General features: G+C 40.8%; 1 protein-coding gene across 12 annotated transcripts in view; it reads left to right on the forward strand.

Moving 5' to 3' along the window:
- The window catches only part of SULF2 (sulfatase 2), a 110,249-nt gene that overhangs the window by 41,907 nt on the left and 45,442 nt on the right, over positions 1-22,900 (forward strand). For 7 of the 12 annotated variants that reach the window (XM_050313563.1, XM_050313568.1, XM_050313561.1 and 4 more), the window contains 2 exons: positions 14,299-14,546; positions 19,936-20,175. In XM_050313563.1, coding sequence (XP_050169520.1) covers positions 14,372-14,546; positions 19,936-20,175 — 415 coding nt within the window. In that variant the 5' untranslated portion in view covers positions 14,299-14,371. Of the gene's footprint in view, positions 1-8,103; positions 8,301-8,378; positions 8,516-8,805; positions 8,959-14,298; positions 14,547-19,935; positions 20,176-22,900 lie in introns of those variants that run through there. The other 5 variants (XM_050313566.1, XM_050313564.1, XM_050313562.1 and 2 more) reach the window with 5 other exon arrangements.

A 22,900-nucleotide genomic window follows, 5' to 3' on the forward strand; every position in this document is an offset into this window, starting at 1 on the left:
CAGGCCAGTGTAGTTGGGCCTTTTCTGTCATGTTGTGTCTCATTTAAAAGTAGCGTGGAGAAAGGCATGGAAATAACAGATTGTTTATGTCTCAGAGCTGACACAAAAAAGGGGCCAAGCAGGGACTGGCATGTATCTCAAGTCAGAAGCTCTTAGACAACATAAGGTTTAAAAATCCATCTTCAGTTATTACTGTCTATAGCAGTTCTGTAATCATTTGCCACATTATTTTGTTGCTCCTTTCCACTGAGCTGATCCAGGGTACTAAAACTTCAGCTTCTAACCCACCACAGTTCATTGCTGTTACAGTCACTGAGGCAGGTCTAATGAACTTTCCTCTGATTCATTTTCGTCAGGCTTAGCAGTGAGAGGATAAGGAGATCAGCACATTGCAAACTGAATGAAGAAAAATGTGCCAGTAACTTTTTGAGAAGGCTTGCTATGGAGTTACAGTTGTAAAAGGTCTATTGTGACACTGCCTGCTAAATGGTTCCTGTCTCTTTACCTTATGCGTAGGTCTGATAAGCAAATGTTAACACTCCCACTCCCCAGAGTTGTTTTAAAGCAAAAAAAAAAACAACAAACAACATTTGTAGATTGCATTCATAATCATTAAGATTAGATCTGTGCATGACTGGATTTTCTGGAAGTATAAACTAGGTTTAGATCTGTCTTTTTGCCAGATTGAAGGAAGCTCATAATTTATTCTGGTGAACTATGGGAGGAGAAGTGATAGCTGATGTAGCACAAAGCGTCTTGGGATGAAGTTACCCTCCCAACATTTTTGAACATGTCTGAACTAGCGGAATGGCTTAAAGTCAGCCCTTTTATTATGGCTTGGATCCTTTAGGCCACCCTAAAATTCAGTAGAATTTTGGTTTTTCAATCATATTTTCAGCAGCAAAGGGTATTCTCACACTCAACCTATGATTTGTACCTCTAGGTTCATCAGCCACGTGCTCATAACTGGGAATGCATGGGGGAAAAATTTAGGACTTGAAGAAATTGTAGAGAAGGGAAGGAGAGAAAAGATGTGCTGCTTGGAGAAAAAAGTTCTAGTCTAAGAAAGGAGCATTCTCAAAAGTCAGAACAAGCCCTTGAGGTTTCTCTGGTGTTCAGATTTGATCACAGAGTAAAAACTGATGAGCAGTGCTTTCTAACTTCAGATGCTGTTAGCAGCAGTGGAGTGTCTCGATGGTTTGAAGAGAGTGTACATGACACATATATGTCAGCATCCTCAAGGCAGTCTGTAATTAGGCACAAACTAGTACAGCTATGCAAATTTTGTGAGTTATCACCTTGCCTATTATCAACTCTACAACAGATAAATCTGCATTGTGCTTGAATTTTAATCAGCATTCTAGTCTCTCAAGATCTCTTACAGTTAAGCACTGATGAAAGGAACTCAGTTGAAATGTGATATTTTCTTCTGGATCTGGAGCACTCGGCTGCAGTGCTGGACACCATCATTCCAAATGTCCTCCCTTCCCTCTTCTTCTCCCAGCTTTCTGTTGCTGAGCATGATGTCATATGGTGTGGAATATCCCTCTGGGCAGTTGGGATCATCCATCCCAGCTGTGTGTGTCCCATTTTCCCCTCGCCCCAGTTTCTTTATGCACTCCCAGCCCACTTGCTGTCAGGGCAGTGTGAGAAGCAGAAAAGGCCTTGGTGCTGTGTAAGCACTGTTCAGCAGTAACTAAAACATCAGTGTGCTGTCAACACTTGTTTTCATCACAAATCTAAAATATAGCACTGTATTGGCTACTATGAAGAAAATTAACTCTATCCCAGCAAAACCAGTGCAGATCCTTAAGGGCTCAGAGTAAATGGACTGCCTGTTGAGTGTTGCAGCAAGATCCCGAATCACGGCTCTCCATCATAAATAACACCGGTATTTCCCTGCTTGCCTTTTTCTCCCCACAAAATGGACAGGACTTAACTTAAATAAGTTATAAGTACCTGCATTTATGTGATTAAATCAGAATCCTAGGTATTTACTAGGATTTACTAGTTTTTTTTGAAACTTCCTCTTATAACTCTTTTCTTCCATGTTTCATGAGCACTTGACTGTTGTGCCATCAATGTGGATGTGTCTGCCTGAGTTGTCAGACAGCCCAGAACACCAGATATGGAAAGAAAAAAAAAGCTTTACTAAACAGGACTGTTTCTGTTTCAATTTTAGTGGTTGGTGTAGAGGTCTGTGTGTTGTATGGGAGGGTTTTTTATCTCCTTGGACGTTGTACCCCGCCCGTGCTCTTGTCCTTTTCCCTCTCCTCCTTTCTCTGCCTCATCCTGGACCCCAGAAATGTGTGTGTTTTGCCCAGTGCAGAAGGAGCTGGAGCTGCAGCTCAGGGTAGTTGATATGCTCTGGTGCATGTACAGAAACGATGGGAAGCAAAGCAGATGATAATTGCATACAGTGTAGCCTAAAAATTTAATCTGCAGAGCCCCAGAGATCCATGGACTTCAGGCTGGAAACTGTTAGGCTAGTAAATACAAGTGTTGTGGAGCCCAGATATCTGCCTCTGCCCTGGAGACCCAGGAGGAAAAAATGGAATTGTTGGTTTGTTATTAAAGAGCAACTTTTCTAAAAGTACAATAATTTATAAGAATGCACATGGTATGGATTAAATCTTTCTTTTACTCTCAGTACATTACTTGTACTGAGAGTAATGAACCTGCCATAACACTATCAAAACTGAATATCTAATTGCTGATAGATCTCTGTATTCTCCAGAGAAAATAACCTGCATATCCCAATGCACTAAATGACCTTACACAAAGTACATCAAGAAATCCCCAAGATCCTTGCAGATGATCAGAGAGAGAGATGCCAATGACTGGTAGGTGAACATTTCTCATCAAGTAACAACTCTTATTTCTGATGAAACGATCCTGACCCTCAAGGGACATCCACAAAGCGCCTTCAGAAGAGGAGCTTTAAGATTAAAATTCATGACTCTGTTAAAAGGTAAAAATTATAAACTTGTTAGAGATACTGGGTTTATAGGTAGAGTAGTTCTCTTAACCTCTCTTCTGGTTTCTCCTGTATCCCTACCTCGATAATAAGTCTGCTTTTTTCAGGAGATGAGTTACTGTGTTATTTTAACAGACCAAACTGTGTCTCCTCTTTCTTTGTTAGCAAGCCTTCCTGTATCAGAGATGGGAGCTACTTTTCTTGCAGATGGTTGATTAACACCTTAGTTAAATTCAGAGCAGTTCAGCTTTGAAGGTGGCTGCTTCTGTTTCAGATCTGAAGAAGTGCTTGATATGCCTGAGGCTGTGTCTGTTCCTTCCCATAGGAAGCAGCTGATCTAATAACAGGTATCACATCTCACCATGAGCATTGCTTCACTCGTGCTATTGAGGCAAGAGAATGAGAAAATTACTTTTTATGTGTGTGAAATGCTGGCAATTGTGTAATTTGTTTTGGTTTTTTTTTTTTTTATTTCTTGAAATGGTTTATTTGAAGCCCAGATTAGAATATATAAATATTCAGTCAGATCCAGATACCTGTATTGCTGTTTAAATTATTGGAGATAGAGGGGCAGATCTGCTAAACGGTTTGATTAGAAGAAATAACAATAAGCAGAGTAAGTAAAGTCTCATCTTTCCTAAGAGAGATAAAGTACAGGTGCATCCCTTTGGGCTCTGTGCCTACAACAGGAGAGGTCTTTGTAAGTGAAAGTACTTCTGCTGTAGGTGCATCAAATTCAGATGAACCTAAAAACTGCAACCCAAACTTTTATATGGCAAAAAGGACGTAACACAGACTGGACAGCTGTGCTAATTTGTGACATACTCAGGGGCAGGACGTGAAGGTGACCTTGGAGGGTGCCAGGGCTGCTTTGCAGGAGGTCACCCAGATACATCCCCCACCAGTGTTAGATGCACAGGGGCCACAGAGAAGAGTGAAGGTTGTGGTGTTTGGGTGAGCCCTGCTGCTCTATCTGTCCTGTGTCAGTGGATTATACATTGTTCTGCTTTAAAATCTTTTTGAAATCAGAGCATAGTTGTTTTTAGATAGACACAGAGTATTTTATCATTACATACCTCACTATTTTCTTAGGAAATGTTATTTAGATGAGGGGAGTGGCTGTTGTCTTCTCCAAGAGATTTTTTAGTAAAAAAACAATAGTCTCTCACATTTTGCATCACATGCCAAGTTGTGCTGAGATTGCATCTAATCATCATTGAAACAAGGTGTTCATTGTCCTGTTGCTCCATATCCATACAACGTCCAGGTATTGGAACAGGAGGTAGCCTGAGCACTGTGTTGAAAGCCTACAAAGGAAAATTAGATAAAGATATACAAAAGAAAAATCTGAGTTCTTTATAAATAGAGAAATTCTTTATTAAAATAAATTATTAAAGAATTGCTGGCTTAAGAGCAGCTGTTTTAAGGATAATTTATAAATGGGGTAAAGGGTGTTTTTTTTACTGTTCTTGTTTCTTTTTATGGGCTCAATGACCAACAATTGTTCATTGAGTTAACATTCTCTGTGTTTAAGATGCATCCTTCAGCCTTAATAATAATAGTAAGACTCAGACCACATGTATTAATTCTGTGTGTGAACTTCAGGATCATTCTAGTAGTGTTTTATGATTTTCTGTTTGGCATTCCAGGAAAGATTTTTTTGAGTTTGTTGTCCAAATAGATAAGCTATCACTTTTGTCACTGCACTGAGGTGTTACTTTTGTTACTGTTGCATCTTCCCCATCATCTCTGCTGCTGCATTATTTTGCCTAGTAACTTGCATTCACTGTTATGAGTTTTCCCTGTAATGTGACTGCACATTTATAGGAAGTGCAACTTTAAGAGTTCAAGCAATTACCCATAAAATCATATTGAGCAGGAGTCTGTTGTATAAAACACGTGCCATGTGAGGGCTCGAGGAGTGGAGCATACTGTGCTGTTTCTGCCTTCCTAGCAGTGTTCTGATTTGTTGTTGAACCAGTATTTACACAACTCATGCAGCTGAAATGCAGTTGTTTAAAGCAGTAAAAAATTCAACTTTATACTACCATAATGATTGGACTCTCTGATCCTTGTGGGTCCCTTCCAGCTCAGCATTTTCTGTGATTCTGTAATACAGGGGCTCTGACCAGTGTAATCTGGTGGAGTGATTACTGTAATACTTTATACTGAGGAAAAGCAAGGGAGATCAGGCTTATGTTCTACAGTTGCTGGCTTTATATTTAGGTCTTTAAAGATGACTTGGAGAATGTTCATATGCATTGAAAAATATGAAAGCACAGAGGAGAAAATATGACCAACGGTGTGAGAAGTTTACACGTGATGAGCTCCTATAAAGCCAACGATTAGCAAGTCTGAAGGAGGATTAGAAGGCATTGACTGAATATGTAGAAAGCCAGCCCTTCTTTTCTGTTGCATGTAACATGAGAACAATATTTGAGCTCTGAAAGCACAGTGTATCTGGCAACAGTGAACAAGACATGCTTCACACAGCATGTTGCTTAGCTTCTATTTTTGGGGTGGGTTTTTTAATGACTAGTAGACTCTCTCTGGCTGTCTTCTTGTTTCCCAGAAGTTGCTTCTCTGTATCATTGACTTGCTGCCCTTCCTTCATGACAGTTCCCCATGAGTTCTTGTTACACCCCTGAGTTTTAGCTGTTGTCTCAAAACTGATGAAAGCTTAGGCTGTGGACCCCCACTATCTGCCAAGTGGATCAAAGTAGTTCTCCCTTACATGAAGCTCCATAGTTTAGTTCATAGCCCAACATTTACTGTTCTGTTTACTACTCTGTGCCACACTACTTCAGAGTTAAAGCGGACACAGAAACTGCAGATTAAATTTTTGGAGGAATTTCTGTGGCTAACAATGTAGATGTGTGATGGCATTTAAAGAAACGACCAGGTCTGTTTTCTCCTAACTTAAATAGGTATATCCTAGGATGTTTGCTTAGACAAATTATTTAGATAATAAGCAACATTTGTTATTTGAGGTACAGGAAAATAAATTCAAGCTGTTCAATGGTATGATGTGAGAGAGATCTGAAATTTACTTGGTGAGAAAGCTCTGGTGGTGTGGCAGCAAAAGGGAATGATCTTGCTTTTTCATTTTGTCTTTGAACTCCCAGTCAGTTGTGATGATCCATATACACCAATGGAATCCTTTGCCAGGTAGTGAAGGAAATGAGTTTGTTCTGTTTAAAAAGTAGATACCTAAAAAGTTTCTTCCCCATTGCATGAGGAAGCTTTCAGACCTTCTTGTTTTACCAGTAATTTCACATGATTTTATTGCCCTAGACTTCATAATAAACCCACCAATATCCCTCAAACTAGCTGAAATCAGTAAACTGCTTTAACTTTGGAAACTATTCACCGAGTATGCAAATAGTTGTTACACATCCTGTTTTGTAACGGTGCCAGAACAAGTTCTTTCGAAATGCATGAGATGGAAACCCCATTCTCTTGAAGAGGAAATACCTTTCACTTTGCAGGGTTGTCGCAGACCAGGGGGTATATTGTCCTCTTAATGCACTTACATAACTCCCATTAACATTAATGGCAGTTCCATGCACTCCCTGTGAGGTGAACGTACCCTTTTGTTGAAATGAGCGATCTATTGCGACAGATTTTCCAGTGATGTTAAGTTAAATTTAGACTGCTATACCAATGCCACTAATACTAGTTTTAGTATCTATTGTTGCTTGTAGTTTTATAATAATGAAAACTCACAATGTAGCTTTATGTCAGGTCATGTGTTCCTTGTAATGGAAAATCCCATTTACAGTGCTCTCGAAATACAAGGACCTTGTCAGTTTTCTTCTCTGATGGAAAATGCAGACCACTCCATAGCTTTGTGTTTCCTTTGCCTTGGTAGTGACTGCAGTCCCTTTAGAGGTAGTTGGTAGAGGTGGTGTATTCCAGGTGGCAAACTGTTGGCTTGTGATTAAGACACAGGAATGCTGGGTTCCTCGTCCTGTTCCTGGCCCGAGAGGCTGTTTGGCTCAGGGTGACTCAGCTGCCTTATCTGACACTAATTCATGTCTCAAATGTGCAGAGTCAGAACATCGTAGCTCACAGGTGTGTTGTAAAATTAATTGCCTGTAAATTGTTTCATTGTGAGTTGAAAGTTGTTAGCAAAAGGTCAAATGTTATCTCAGAAAGCAATAAAAGGATTTTATCAAAATGCTAGCAAGATGTAGCTCCTGTTTTACACACAGATTGTGGCTCTGTGATTAGTGTAACTCCCTGCTAGGGAGTGGCTTATTTATCCCGATACAGTTGTGCTGTTGCAGCCCCTAGTGTGGACACGGCTGTATTGACGTGCAGTGTTTCACTCGTATTGCTCGTTCCTGCCCACTTGGTACCTCAGTTTGGAGGAATTGTGCCATTTCATTTTTTGCTAATTTAGGGTCTGTCTGTGTGTAGCCAAGAATAGAGCCTGTAATAAGAAACTGTTCAAGACTGTTAGCCTTCTCCAGCAAAGTTCGGATGGAGTCACTGGAGGCAGTGCTTGTGTTAAAGCAAAAATCCAAAATAAATCACAGATAGAACAGAATATTAAATGTAATAAGAAGAGACAGGAAGTTCTGAGGTAACCTGTGCTACATGTCAGCGTGGGAATCCTGCCAGAAGTGTTTTGTTCTTACGGTTTTCTTAAGTTAATGTACTAGTATATCTGAAATAAACATATTTAAGAGGTCTATAAAAGAATACACTGAAGATATTACCAATTCAGATAGTTACCCAGACAAGTTCCAGAAGTAAAATGTAACTGGTTGCACGTAGTGTAGACAGCACCTGCTGTAAACGCAGCCCCTACCTCGAAGAGCTTTGGCTTTTCTTTTATTAATGGATATTGGACCTTTAGTTTCAGCTGCACAGGTGCATCGGGGGCTGTGTTACCGGCACCTGAGGCACCGAGGCTGTCCCTCGCAGGGTCTCTGTGCAGGGCTCCGGGCAGACGCAGCCCCTCAGCCCCGCCGGGGTCTGTCCCGTCCCTCCTCAGCGCAGCAGCGCTGCGGGGGGGGCAGCACTCGGCAAACCGTGGGAGACACGGAGAGCTGAGAACACGAGGGGCAATTAATTCCCCGTCCATACCCGTCCGCGGACTGTCCCCTTCGCTGGTAAAGGCTCTGTGCCTCCTGCGGGAGCTCAGCGTCGGCCCCTTCCCCTCGGAGGGGGTTGGCTCTGGGCCCCCCCGGCTGCGGGAATGCGCCTTTGCCGCGGTGCTGCCGCCGGACTTTGAACGAGCCGGGGGCTGGTGGAACAGGTTTCCTCCCTGCGCGCCGCCGGGCATTGCGTCAATCCCGGGAGGAGGATCCTCGAGGTAAATGAACTTTTTAAACGGGAAAAGGAGAAGAAGGGAGAGAAGGAGGAGGAGGAGGAAGAAGAAGCGGGGGCCGCACCCGCCCGAGCGCTTCCTCTGAACGCTTGTGTTCGGGTTGCGGGCGCTGCCCGGCAGCGCGGCCGGAGGATGCGCTTGGCGGGGCTCGGCGGGCGGGCGGGGGCCGGGGCCCGGCACGGCTGAGCGCCGGCTCCGCGGTGAGTGGCGAGCGCCGCAGGGCAGGGCTGGAGCCCCCGCCAGCCTCACGGGCTGGGCACGGCGGCTCGGCCGGGCTGCCCTAGCGGGGAGCGCTGGGCACACGGGCGGAGGGAGCGCTGCAGGGACCGCGGGGCGGGCGGAGGCTGGAGGCGATGCCGGGAGCTGCCCTGGAGCCTCCCCGCCCCGCTGCGGCCCTGCCGGCCCCGGCCTCGGCCCGGCGGGCGCTCGGTGCCGCCGCTGGCTGAGAACCGGGGGGACGGGGACAAGGGGACCCGGACCCGGGTCCGGCCGTGCGGGCAGAGGGAGCCGCGCTGGGCCGGGGCTGTGCGGAGAGCAGTCCCCGGAGACCCGCTGATGCCAGGGCGCTCAGCCTCGCGTTTGGCACATCACCGGACGGCTCCGTGTCTGAACGCCTGCGTGTGTTTGCATCTCTGTGAACGCAGTGAGACTTCCTTTTTTTTTCCTACCGAAAAACCAATTTGTTCACTCGGTAGAATGTATTTGTGTAATGGTAGCTGTTTTTACCGACTTCTTCTGTCTTAAAACACTTGCGCTCGTTCCCTTGTGGTGTCTTCAGAAGTGAAAGTCTGTGGTTATTACTGTACTTAGTACAAGTTAATATAATTAGCTTTAAAGTCAAGGACAGTATCTCTATTACATATAATTACTTGAAGATAATAAGTAGAATAGCAAAATAATTTTTTGTTTCTTTGAAGTTGTTACGGGTTATTGCATGTGGTGCAGAACAGCATGTTTATTATTGTGGATTTGGGGGATCCAAATAGCAATTTAACCTGTCAGAGGACTAATTAATTCTCTGTGTGTCACTGGGAAGCACTAATAGTAACATGCAACCAGTGAACAGAAAGAATAGTATGGGTTCATGGAGAGTATATTGAGCTGCTTAAAAACACCTTCTAAAATATCAAGTCCTATGGAAAATTGTAACTAATTCATAATTCTGTTTCATTTAAAATAAAGTTACAAAGTAGGAATGAGATTTTGTAATGTGAGTAAGCTTCTCCGTGATAAATATTTGGTTTTGGTATAGAGTTCACCAACATAAGGCAAGCGAGACAGAAGAATGTGTCTGCATAGTAATTCAGTGCCCCAGTAAGTCTGGAAGCTCTGTTCCTGACTTCTAAAAAAAATTGTAGATACTTGTCAATAAAAATGCCTTACCCATAGTTTGTGTAGGTAAATCGGCACAACTGTAGTTTTCAAGAGTCACATTTAGAAGTGGGAATTCGATTTTTGTGCTTTCTCTTAAATTTTTGACTACCTGGGGCAAAAAAAGAATCAGAAGGTAGAAAACTATAAGCAAGCACAGCACGTTGTTAGATTACAGCAGTAGTGTTGATACCAGCCTTCCCCTGAGAACCTTGTTTGATTGCAAACAGGATTCTCCCCAATCCAAATATAAAAATGTGTTTTATCTCTTACAAACACAATGTGATGGTTTGAAACGGTGACTGACAACTTCAGTGCAAAGGGAAGGAGCATCATAACCAAAGCTGGATGCACGGGAGTGACTGAGGAGTTAAAAGAACAGCAGCACAGCTGAATCCATTTAACTGGCAGAGTGGTTTTAATTGGGTTGGTTGCTAGGGAATGGCTCCAGCACCACGTATTCCAGTGAATTTAGACCTTGGACAAATGACACACCTAGGTCTGCTTGAATAATACACCTGGCGTTGGCTGCAGCCGCACTGAGAGTGGCTCTGTGCTGCTTCTCGTGGCCACTTGGCCCCTGCTGTGCACTCCAGTGCGTGGCTCACAGGCACCTACCCTGCTCTGTGCTGGCTGCTGGGCCAGTTGAACTTGTCATACCAATTGTGTGTGTAATGGTTTGCAGCATGCTTATTTAAAAAAAAACAACCAATCCAGTTAATGTAAACATACCTAGAAGCAGCTTTCTAGAAGTAGACTCGGAGCAGGATTAAGTTACAGAATTAATTAGATATCGTGTTTGTACCTTTGTTGTTTATAGGAAGAGTCAGATGCTGCTGTGGGTTATGTTGTAATAACTGAGTTACCTGATTTCAGTGCACTTGCAGTGGGCTTGTGCATGGGACAGTTGTGCTGGGACTTGCATTAGTGAGGTTGGGAGCACCAATCTGTGCAAGCCACTGTCAGTTGCTGATTTTACACACACAGTGCCTGTTACATCTGTGCCCAGCAATACTAATCAATAGCATGTTAAAAATACCATCTGGGGTAGAACTGACATCAGTCATCCCTGTGCATTCTGCCTGTGCTGCTGCAGAACTGACAGTAATTACTGAGGGCAGTGTTATAAATAAGTCTTTCCTTGGTGTAAATGTTACTTGGGAACAGCCCTCAGCTAAGTTCTTTTATAAATAGAGTAAATGTACTGAAGTCTGACTTTATCTCTTCAACATTTGTAGTGTGACTTAGTGTAACTCTCTGTGTTGCCACACAGAATTGATAAGAGGACCAGACTTTCTCTAAAGCAGTCTGCTAGGAGGTTTCATAGGCTTAATAAAGCTCAGCTAGATGCCACAGCTAAAGAACATTTCATAAATTTCTGATAGCACTTTCCTAAATATAAACCAGGAGTGACCAGACTCATCAACTTCACGTGTGTAATCTTGGGAGAAAATAAGAGGCAGAGCTAATTCTCATGAGAGGCACTACAGATTAAGCATCTTGAATATTGGAGGATGGCCTGCAGAGGCACAGAAAGCAGTGGACCATCTGTACCACTCAGATCAAAATGCATCGTTGGAGAGGTGCTATATTAAAAGTGAAGGCAGATTGGGGCACTGCTGTGGAGCTCTTCTGGCTTTATCTGCGAGTTGCAGATTAAACTTGTTGACAGAAATGGGAAAAGAACTGTTAATAGAAACTTTGTCATATTTCTTCCCTGAAGTTCACCAAAGACCGGGGGTTAAAAAAATCAATCTGTATTTGACCACTGGCAATCCATGAGAGAGACTCTTGTGTTGCTATTCTGAGAGCTATCTAAAAGCTGGCTTTTAGATTTTACTGCATATACGCTGTTAGTTGTGGCATGTCTGTCTTTTATGAAAACATACTTTAAGAAATAGGTTATTTTCCAAAATTGCTTTAATTTTCTTACCTACTTATTGGTATGAGTTTTGCACATAATTACATACTTTGAATTGGTTCCCAGCAGTACTTACCCTGATAATAATAGGAACATAACACATCAGATTAGCTGAAAAATATTCACCAGGGTTGGGGGGGGGAGTGGGCAAGAAAAAGATAACAGGTTTGGGGGAAGATGCCTGTTGTACTTGGCATGAAATTCTCTCTTCCACCTGCAGTAACCTTTCAGAGATATCTAATTAACCAGAAATATACAAGTGTGGATCAGATAGCTGTGGAATAGCAGTTTATGTCCATCCCCAAACGTGTTAAGTATTTTGTAGATAGCTAAGCAGCTCTCTGAGATGGGACAGCTTCTATTTTTAGTTACAGTGGAGTGAGTGAGGGGCAATAAACTGTAAGGAGAGGATAGGCTGAGGGGGAAGAGACAATGAGGTCATGAGGTTATTTCGTTTGTTTGGTCATAAGAAGTGAGAAAAATGCAAGAAGATTAAATTCACAACGCTGCAGTGAAGGTGGTTGTGAGTAGGTATAACAAAAATGGGCAGCTTTCCAAATGCTGCAAGAAAAGTCAGCAAATGCTATTATTTTGAGAAGCTATTGGCTAGTATAGACAGATAAAACCCCACATTAACTTTCAGACCTGCAGAAAAATGTGTGTAATGAAAACATCTATATTGTCAGTTTATTTTTATTTTTTTTTTAACAAAAGTGTATCTGTGGTAATTTCTGAAGAGCAGAAGCCATTTCTCGACCTCCTCCCCCAAAAAGGTGTCCAGGAATATGTGCCTGCTAAACAAGCTTGCTTTCTACCCTCCCCTTTTGAACCAGATCCAGGTTTGTCTCTCAGGCTGCTTTTGACTACTCTGGACAGTAGCAGCACATTGACATGACTCTTCCTGGTTGTGCTGCTGCAGATGGAATTCTGAGTGCAAGGAGTGAAAGTTGATTGGACTTGTCAGTGATTCTTCTGCAATAGCCTGGCAAATCTCTGGGCAGCAGAAATACTAAAACTGTGGCGGTAAACTTGGAAAGTTCTTTCCCTACCCATTGGAACAAGAGCTGGGATATTCAAAGTCAATTTTTAGTTTCTATGAAAAAAAGTTAATTTCACCTGCCTGTGAAACTCACTGGACAGACTAGTAAGGAAGGAGGATTCTTCATTTCCTCAAAAACCCACTAGTGTACAGTTTTGGAAAGCAGCCTTAATAAATATTCCATCACACTGTAGCTACATATCTGTTGACTTATATAAAAATTGAATATGCATTTCTTATATAAACATAGAAACTTTTTCAGACCAGTGGTTTTGCTGTTGCATGAGAACTTTCTTAATCAAAGTTTATCTCCAAGAACAGTCGCTGATGGAGATGAAGTAATAGTAATGTGGCTATGAAATAATCTTCTGGAGTAAAAACTGTTTTCCCAAGTGGCTCTAGGGACAGAAGAGCCAACATTTTTCTTTGGGTAAAACACATTGTGCTAGATTCTTTGTACTCAGGCATTTCTGGTCTTTACAAAAAGCAAATTATCTTTCTTGTGTCAATTTTAATTGATTTTTCACTTCTCTTACAAGAGATCATTGGTACCAGTCCAGGAAAAACCAAGGAGCAAGTGGAGAATTCATCAAAAGCTGAATCCTTGACTGCTGGATGTGATGAAATAATTAGTACTTGATATTTTCAGTATATTTTCATACTGTTATTTTGACTTCTGAAAGCAAGAGAAAATCCCTTTATACCAGGAGATCACTAAACAAAACTGTGATTTTGAAAATTCTCCAGCTTGCTTATTCATTTCTTGTAATCTTCTTGTAGGAATTGCTAAGAATTTTTTATTGACTTGTTAACAGGAGCAGTACCAGTTAAATGTGCTCTGTTTTGCAATCAAGTCAATTTTGGGGCATTGTATTTATCATGAAGAGAAGTCATAGGCAATGCAAATCACTTGGGTGCATCCATTCCCAAACAGTAACGGGCCTTCAAATGTGTTCATTAATAATAATGGTATTAAAAAAATATATATATATAGTCTTGGAAACCAACAGAAATGCTGAAGGGATATTGCAGCAACATCAAAGCTGTAGTAGACTTCAAACAGCATCACACCATAGTTCCAAGATCTGGGCAGCTCTGCTCTCTAATGAAATGTGTGAGATAAATCAGTGTATAACGAGTCTTGCATCTGAGGGTTCTCTGATTTTGCCAGTGTGTTGTTAACTCAGTAAATTTTACTACAGTCCTGTTTAAAAATATTGATAGATACAGGTTTTTTTTTTTCTCTTCAACATCTTTATGTTTGATGGAGTAAACAAAAATGTCATTTGAAACCTTCCTTTAAGGAAGAAGGTAGCTCTTTATATATATCAAAGCAAAAGAATTTGGTACCCTGTGAAAACTTGCTGCCAGATCTGAGCTTAGAGAGAACTTGGTTTCCTGCACTGGTAACAGCTTATGAACTGATTTTTGTCAAGTTTCTGCTTCTAGCTGGCACTAGAAAACATTTATTTGCTTTGTTGTTGTTTGTGGGTTTGTTTGTTTGGATTTTTTTGTTTGTTTTGTTTTCCATTAGGAGTTAGATTATTTCAAATATACTGCTTTTTACTTCTTTGGAGAGAACCTTGCTGTTCCTTTGGAGGGAGCAGAGGGGTCAAAGTATAGATAAATACTTGTTTCCCTCTCCCTTATAGGAGACCTGCAAACAAAAAAGAAATAGAAGCCATTAACCTACCTTGTTCAGAGAGAACATTAACTCAGCACAACATGGCCCAGCATAGTGTTGCCCTTGGATTATTCATGATGACTGTTTTATCACTGTTGGATGGAAGTTCAGCTTTCCTGTTAAATCAGCGTCTGAAGGGAAGATTTCAAAGAGACCGTAGAAACATCCGCCCAAACATCATCCTTGTTCTTACTGATGATCAGGATGTAGAACTTGGTAAGAGCCCAGTGTTAAGAAAAATTTCAGCTAACAAGTGTGGCACTGCTTTACCTTGGAGCTGGATTCTCGTGGTCAAAATGAGAATTAATTTTTTTTTTTTTCCAGTGTGAAAAATGATAGGAAGCACGAGTTTAAACTTGCCTTTCTGTAGAACATACTTTTTGTCTGGATGCAATTCAAGGACAGCAAAAGCTAGTCTGAAAATGCTAAACTTCATGTTTTTTTGGAAATACAAGGTTCCTGCCTATCTGTCTTCATCTAAACACCTAAACTCTGCTCCTGGCAATGGGAAGTATAGTCTGGGAAGCTGCATGCCAAGGCAGGAGGTTTAAATTCATAACTGATTATTGTATCATGTAATGACCCAGACCTTTTTGTGTAATTGCAGACATTCATTACATGTACAATCTTAATTTACTTAAATGCTACCTAACACAGTCATGCTGTTCTTCTTGTTGTCCATTTAGATGTGTATTAATTACTGGCCAAAGTGTCAAAGAATGAAAAGGTTCTACTGTGTTATTCAACACTCTATTAATTGTTGAAGAAAGGAGATGAAGGTTAAACACATACTCTGCCTAATGATTTGGAATAATGAATTAACTGACAGAGTTTGGGTTATGTTCTGTTACCTGAACAAACTTGTATTTACCAAACGTTGTCTGTAGTTATGAGAAGTGATTGACACAAACCAGTTTACATTAATGATTTTGCATTAGAATTGTGCCTTTAAGTGTGTACAAAGCCTGGATCCTCTGAAAAACGAGAACTCATGTATGTGTGATCTGCTGGGGGGTTTTCTGACCCCAAATTTTTCTGCATCAGATTTCTGGTATGGGTAGGAAAAACTGGAAAACAGAGCTCACAGGGGAAAGAGAACATAAAATTAATCACCTTGTGTTACTCATACACTTACTTGTCTTGCTGAGAAGTTGATCACAGCAACATGGCAGTATTTTTACAGATGCTTCCTTTGCACCAATATTACTGCATGTCTGTGGTGTCATAGGTGTCACATTCTTCTCCAGGTTGGTGAGAAAACCTCACCAAATATCAATGCAGTTCCAATCAGTAGGATCAGAAGAGGCTTTTGTTGTTGTCACTCTTTTTTCATGGTTATTTGGATCACAGATGAAGCAACTCCAATAACGTATCAAAGAACCCAAGTACATTATCTTGCAGGCTCAGAAGGTGGTCCTAAAAAATTTATCATCTTCTATTTTAGGTGTGTTTCTGGTGCAGTTGGCTAAGCCCATTGGGCAGTTTTATTTCTCTTCTCCAATAATCGGATGCTTTCCAATTTCAAGGATAATGGGCACGTGTCCACACAGATTAGGATCTCACGAAGGAAAATCCATTTGATGAAGCTTAGATGTGAAATTCCTCGTTTGGCACTAATGGCTTTGGGAGACCCAGTATTTGTTTGGATTAATTTTTATTCTTGTCTGTTGTCTGATGAGCTGTCCAAGTTAATCAGAATTGCCATTTGTGGTGATTGTGGTTAGTGCATTTATGAAAGATGAAGACAAGATATGAATTACAAGTAAAAGCTAAGGAAAAGTTGGAAGCTATGAAAGTGTAGCAAAGAAAACTGTGAATAACTAAGATTTCATCTGTTTATAAGGATATTCTGTAACTGATGGGTGTTGTAGCTTCCATTGTTCTTTTGTAGCTACTTTTGAGGTGAAAGGGACTGCAGCATGATCTCAAGTGCCTTTAACAGGCTGTCCTTTATTTATTTAAAGATAGATTTAACAGGTTACCAGTAGCAGGTGCAGTTTAACAGAAAGAGAATATTGTCCTTTCAGGAAAGGAGTACAACTCTTTACATTCCCATTACTGTTCATCATGAGTTTTACTTGGAAACCAAACCTCAGCATTTTATTGGAAAAAGGAAAAGACTGATGAGGAGCTGATGAATAAGGATGCAGAATCTGTAGATTAAAGAATGAGTGTAAATTGTAATGGATACAATTGGGAGAAGACAAATGAGAACACCAAGAACTACTAAAACATACACACTTGGTGGACTGTCTAATCAAAAGAGTTGTATTGACAAGCATAATATATAATATAAAGAAGAGGAATATACTGCCAAGGAGGAAGAATTAATTGGAAATAAAGACTTCCTTTATCGCTATTAGAGCCCTTCAAATCCAGGTTAGTATGATGCTGATTTCCCCCGTGTGATGGACTCAGCAACTCCAGTTTAATTAGATTTGTCTGCCATATTGCTGTGGTTTTTAAAAAAAAATCTCGTTTCATGATTTTGTAGTTGAAGAAAGATCTGGTTATTTAGAAGGTATTTCAGCCACAGTAGAGAAATCTGAGTGAGAGGTGATTTGTGTGTTCCTGGGTCTTCCTCTGTAAACTATAAAAGTGGCTTGGAAAATAGTTTTTTTTTTTGGTTATCCTGTGTGGCAGTTGGGACTTTGAAGCTTTGTTAAATATGAGGAAAAAAGGAAGTGATGTGAAAACTGTGTCTAATGAGGTTCAAAGAGGATAATAAGAGAAGGCTTTAGGGGACAGTTAATTAGCATTCTGGGGTTCAGTTAGCTTATCTGTGTGTTGATACCACTTCATAAGTTGTGCTTCAGAGTAGACAAGTCCCTTGGTACTTAATGCAAGTTCCTCAACAGTTGGAGCTCCCTAAAACATGTAAATTATTTCCTCTGACAACAAAACAGAACTAATAAGGACTCCAGTATTATTTCATAAAGAATTGATATATTTTCTCAATTATGTATAATTGGTTAATATTAGTCAAAATATCAGCTTTATCCCTGAAGTGAACTGTGGAGATACACTAAGCAAAGTTATGGATAGCACACGGATTTCAAGCGGAATTTTAACATAGGTTTTGTTTAGCTTTGTTTGGGTGAGCAACTTTAATGCATCAAAATGATTAAACTTTCATATTTTCACAGTAGTCTGATGTTTTGGGGTTTTTTTAAGTAGCTTAGAAGTTTCACTTTTAACTGCCAAATTTTTGTTTACTATCAGTGGGTTTAGATGGGTAACAGAACATTTTCTGAATTAAATATTGACACTTCAAACCGCTACTTCCCATGGTACATCCACTAATGAAAGCTGAGAAGTCTTTCCAGCTCAAAAGGTGATGTGATGAGGTTCCTGTTGCTGATTAACACATAACTAATCTACCACAGAAAGAACAGTTTTTACTTTTTCTCACAATTTTATGTTTTTATCGGAGGCAAGCTGAAGAAAATAAGTTTTGGTTGGCTGGTTTAATGCTGTTTAAAATATTTAAAGCTGGCCTATTTAAGATTATACAGAAGAGTATGCTGGATTTTTACCTTCCACTGATCTGTCACTCTGTATTAGTTCTCAAGCAGGGGAAGCAGATTAGATCATATGTTTTTGTGCTAAAGACTGTTGATATATAGGGCTTTGTCATTACAGCAGTTTTATTAAAGGAGGTTACTGTCCCCAAGGGCAGTCTTAACATGTACTGTTATTTATGCACAGATGCCTCTGTCTTTTAAAGGGGTTGTTAAATTGTATTTCAGTATTGGCAAGACAAAACCTTCTTTCGGACTGCCTGTTTATGCTTGGGCTGTATATCAGAAGACAACACAGAGGAAACATCCACAGTTTTCAGGCTCACAGAGTGTATAATTGGCTGTTGTAATTGTTAACTGTGTTGTTAGTACCTTTAGGCACTAACAATCCCACAGCTAGGGAAACAAAAAAATAAATAAATCTGGCTGTCTTCTTTTTTTTTTCTTTTTTTTTTTTTTTAAAACTCATTCCAGCAGAATGGTCTCAAGTAAACTAATACCATGGCAGTTTTTAGGTAAAATGACCCTCAGTAGCAATTAGCTTTCCTTCATGGTGCCAGAGAGTCAGATTTCCTATGTGGCTTTATGACCATTTTCCCTCTAGGTTTTGACTCCTGGTTATATCAGTGTGCCCTGTATCAATCGACTTACTGTTGCCATTTCATAATGAAATCCCTGCCTAAAGAGCTTAGAAGAAACCTAAACCCAGTATTGACAGAAACAACATAGTTTGTGCCAGATGGTTGCAGGATGCATTGATTAAAGCTGAACTGTTAATCCAACTCAACCTTGGGGCAGTTCCCCCCAACCCTACTCTAGCATGAAACCACACCTTCATCTCCATGTTGTCTGTTGGCTTTCCCTGGAAGGAAGGGTTGGTGATGGACAGGTTTCCTCTCCTTTGCAAGGTTGTGCTGATGGCAGGTACCGTTACAAGTTCTTTGGCAAATGGAAATTCTTTCTAGATCAGGAAAATTTTTCCTGACTTGTTCTGATGCAGTTTTAACTATCAGGCACTGATAGAGATAAGAAATTAAATTCCTTTTTCTCTGATCTTTGGTTTTTCTGGATTTAGGAAGAGCTCTGATATGGATCCAGATTCAGCTAGGTGGTGTAAAGATCCAGTCTTTGACCAAAGCCTATCTTAAATAAACAGAACAACCACTTGGCAGCAGCGTGTCTTTCAGTAATTGTTGGCAAAAAGACTTTTACTCCTCTTATCCCAATTTATCCAAGTCCCTGCCAGTTAAACTTGCTTGTTTGCTTTTAGATGATGGTTGTGAAATACGTGGCTGTCTGTCCCAAGCAATCATCTGAAGATCTGATTCTACAGAACCAAGCCTAAGAAAACGTAGATAGGTTTAGATAATAACTGTTATCAGAAAGGGTGAAGCAGATGGATAGAACACAGTGGGCTGGTTGTGGAAATTGTTCTGAGGGCTTTATGTTGTCTTTGATTCAGTGACAAGAACAGAAATCAATATCTCCTAATACCTCACGATAGGGAGAGAACAATTTATTTAGAGAACAACTCCAGCAGCCCCTGCTCAAGCAGTAGGTTGGACTAAACAGTCTTCCAGCCTCAATGATTGTGGTTACAGCCCTCAGGCTTTCGCAGAAGGTTGTCACAAAAGGCAGTGCATCAGGTTTATTTCAAAACCAAGGATTAAATGAGGAGCATGCAAGCTGTGGTCAGGATTGCTGCACAAAGTGCATTTCACCCTCAGCTACTGGAAGAGTACTGGTGGCTCCAGAAGGGCTGCAGAGAAGGTGCAGGAAGTTACAGCAGTAAATCTGGAACTTAGAGAGAAATGAAAGAAGCATTATGGTCCATGTCAACAGGCTTGAGTCATATCTTAACTTGGGACTTCAGTGTTTAATCCTTACTGGAACAATGGGAGAACTTCCCTGAGGCAGGAGAATAATCTCTTTGGATTTGGATTCGCTCCGAGATTACAGTGCCCTTACTGTGTTTGCTCTTCATTCTGGCCTCTGCCGTGCAGTGCCGTGCCGTGATGTGAGCTCTCATGGGGCTCTTGTGACCGAAACAAGGAAATAATTCCCGACCGTTTCTCTTCTTCCAGGTTCTATGCAAGTGATGAACAAAACCAGACGGATCATGGAGCAGGGGGGCGCCCATTTCATCAACGCCTTCGTGACGACGCCCATGTGCTGCCCGTCGCGCTCCTCCGTTCTGACGGGCAAGTACGTCCACAACCACAACACCTACACCAACAACGAGAACTGCTCGTCGCCCTCCTGGCAGGCTCAGCACGAAATCCGCACGTTCGCCGTGTACCTCAACAACACGGGCTACAGGACAGGTAAGCTCAGGGCTGGCTCCACCCAACAGAGGCTCCTACGTGGAGTATTTTCATTTATTCTTATAATGGACTGCAGCAGTGCCTAACACCAGAGCTTCAGTCTTGTGTGCTGGTTTAGCTTCCTTGCACTTTCACTGGAGGAAATGGTTTGCTTACAAACAAACCACGAAGATGCCAAGGTTTTTTTCAGAAGGCGGGACTAAAACAAGGTGCACGCTACAGCTGAAGGCAAAGCACGTGTAGAATATGCCCTGCAATTACCTGAAGTGCACAGGGTGACCGAGAAAGAGGCTATGAAAGGGAATCGGTGTTTTGATTCCCCCCTCCACCCCCATAAAATGGATATAATAAGCAAATTAAGAATGGAAGAGAAGGGACTGCTCCTTTTGTGCTTTGGGGCAGTCAGCATGGTTTGGTTTCTCTAGACAGTCAATTCCCAGAAAGATGTTTGGGATAAATAACAACTGAGGGAAGATCAAGTGTACTCCTGAGAAAGAAATTATCTTTCTTGTATGCAGTGCTCCTTAGGAACAAACATCCTGTAGAAAGGATTTCAGAAAACACGTAGCACGTGTTTCACACTTAATTCCTTCTTCCTTCCCTAGGTTTAGGTTCTTGCCTGTGACAGTGGTTTTGTTACTTTACTTTCTGTTGCCTTTTGTCATGATGGGAAATAGGCATAAACCTGCTTCTAGTTGTGTTATTTATGGTGTATATGTACTGTAGTATTTTATTATTTTATTATATTATTAATTGCAGTATTGTAGTTGTTATTAATAGTACACAATTTTTTCTTGAATTAATAGTATTTGAGGCTTCCAAAAGCTAGTATAAATCTTGAATAATGATTGTAACAAAACTAAATTAAATTTGATTATTTATTACAAAAATTATTTCCTTTGTAACTATTCACATGAGTTTTACATGTTATTGCTTTAAAGTCTTGACCTTAAAACAAATAGGTAATTTCCTTGTTTTGTTTTTCTAAAATGAAGACCTGAATTCATGTGGAGATAAATCAGGGGAAGGGCATGTACCTTATTAATTGGTTGCTGTTTCCTTCCCATTTGTCATTGCTGGCACTAATACCAGTGATCATATGAGTCCCACACCAAGGTTAATGTTTTATTCTCTGTAGATTATTTGATTTGTGATTACTCATGTTTGCCTGTTGTAATGATTTTTATATTTAGTGACTGTACTAAATTAATGTAGTTAAATCTGACATGTTATTATACAAATTTAAATGGAAATGGCCATCACTGGAGGCTGGTGTTCATTTCTGTCCCCCAGTAAAAGTCTCGAGTTATCCACTTTGAAGCGTGCCAGCAGTAAGAAAGTATTTTTTAACTTTTTTTTCTTTTCTTTTCTCCCCCCCCAATGATCTGATCAGATCTACCTGCTTCAGAAACAGCAGGAGATTGCACTTGAGAACCTTGTCTGCTCAGTTTCTCAAGTTTCAAAAGTAACCTGCTAAGGAGAATATTTTGAAGGTTATGAATGCAGTTTCTCTGAAATGGGGAGTCTTCCTTGAACATGACTACAGTGAACAAAGGAAGATGTGGAAAGCTCTGGAGTTCCATTTGTAGCCTTGTTTATTTTTTTGTTTGTTTTTGAGGTCTGTGCTAGTACTGGTTTGCCCTGCGAACATACAGTTTAACTTCCTGAGCCCTTGGGTTTTTGGTTTTGTGTGTTTGTTTTAGTTTTTGTGTTTCTTGGTGTTTTTTGTGTTTGTTTTTGTGTGTGTTTTGTTGGTGTTTGTTGGTTGGTTTTTTGAAGGAGTAGAAAAGGACTCCAGGAAGAATAAAGCCTTTTGAGGCTGGCTTTTATATTTTAAGTTCACAGCCTTGGAATTAGAAAGCTATTATTTTGGAAAGGAGTTTAGTTTTTTTTTCTTAATTCATAAGCCAGGCCTTCTCCATGTGCTTTTTCCCTTCTCTTTTCTCTTTTGTTTAATCTTGAAGGAAGAAATTCTACTCTTCTACTCCACTTGCGCTTCCCTCTCATTTTCTTTTCTGCTGCTGGTTTCACATCTCTCTGCCCTCTTCTCTGTTCGTTGTGACCTCCCTGTGTCTGATGTTCTCTGGGATAGTGGCATTTGTGACTGGGATGTCTACAGACTTGTGCTGCTGCTGACACCTTTGGGTTGTGCCAGTCCCATGAGGGAGCATTGTGGTGGTGGGGCAGGTTTCTCTTGCACAAGTTGCAAGTGAAAAATAGGAGAGGTTATGGAAAAGGTGCATCTTTCCTGTAATTATTCCTCATTTTCAGCCTTGGTTGTCAGTTTTATATTTTTGACACTTTAAAAAGTTTGACCAACTTTTTTAGGCACTGTACTTGAAAGGATAGAGAGGCTGAGCTCAAGGGAAGTTGTCTTTGGCTGTAACAGGATTTTGCCCAACATGCACATGTGACAACATAGACAGGCTTGCTGTCACTTGATGTGGATCAATCAAATATCCTGGCAGAGCAAGGGGGAAATTTCCCTCTCCAGTGGAAACCACTGAGGCAGTAGGTGTTACAGGCATGTTTCTTCTCCATTAACCTGTCTCTCAGTTTAAAATCTGCCAGTGTCATGAATAGCACCAGGTGTTCCTGTTGTGTGCCCCTACACAATCCCTCAGCACCAGATCCCAATCTCAGTGTATTGTCCTATTGCATTGGGACATCAGGCAAGAAGGACAGTTTATGTAAATAAACCAGTTCAGCTGATGAACTGATCTTT

Source organism: Myiozetetes cayanensis, unplaced genomic scaffold, assembly GCF_022539395.1.
Source record: "Myiozetetes cayanensis isolate MyiCay16 unplaced genomic scaffold, myiCay2020 scf19, whole genome shotgun sequence".
NCBI classification, from domain to species: domain Eukaryota; kingdom Metazoa; phylum Chordata; class Aves; order Passeriformes; family Tyrannidae; genus Myiozetetes; species Myiozetetes cayanensis.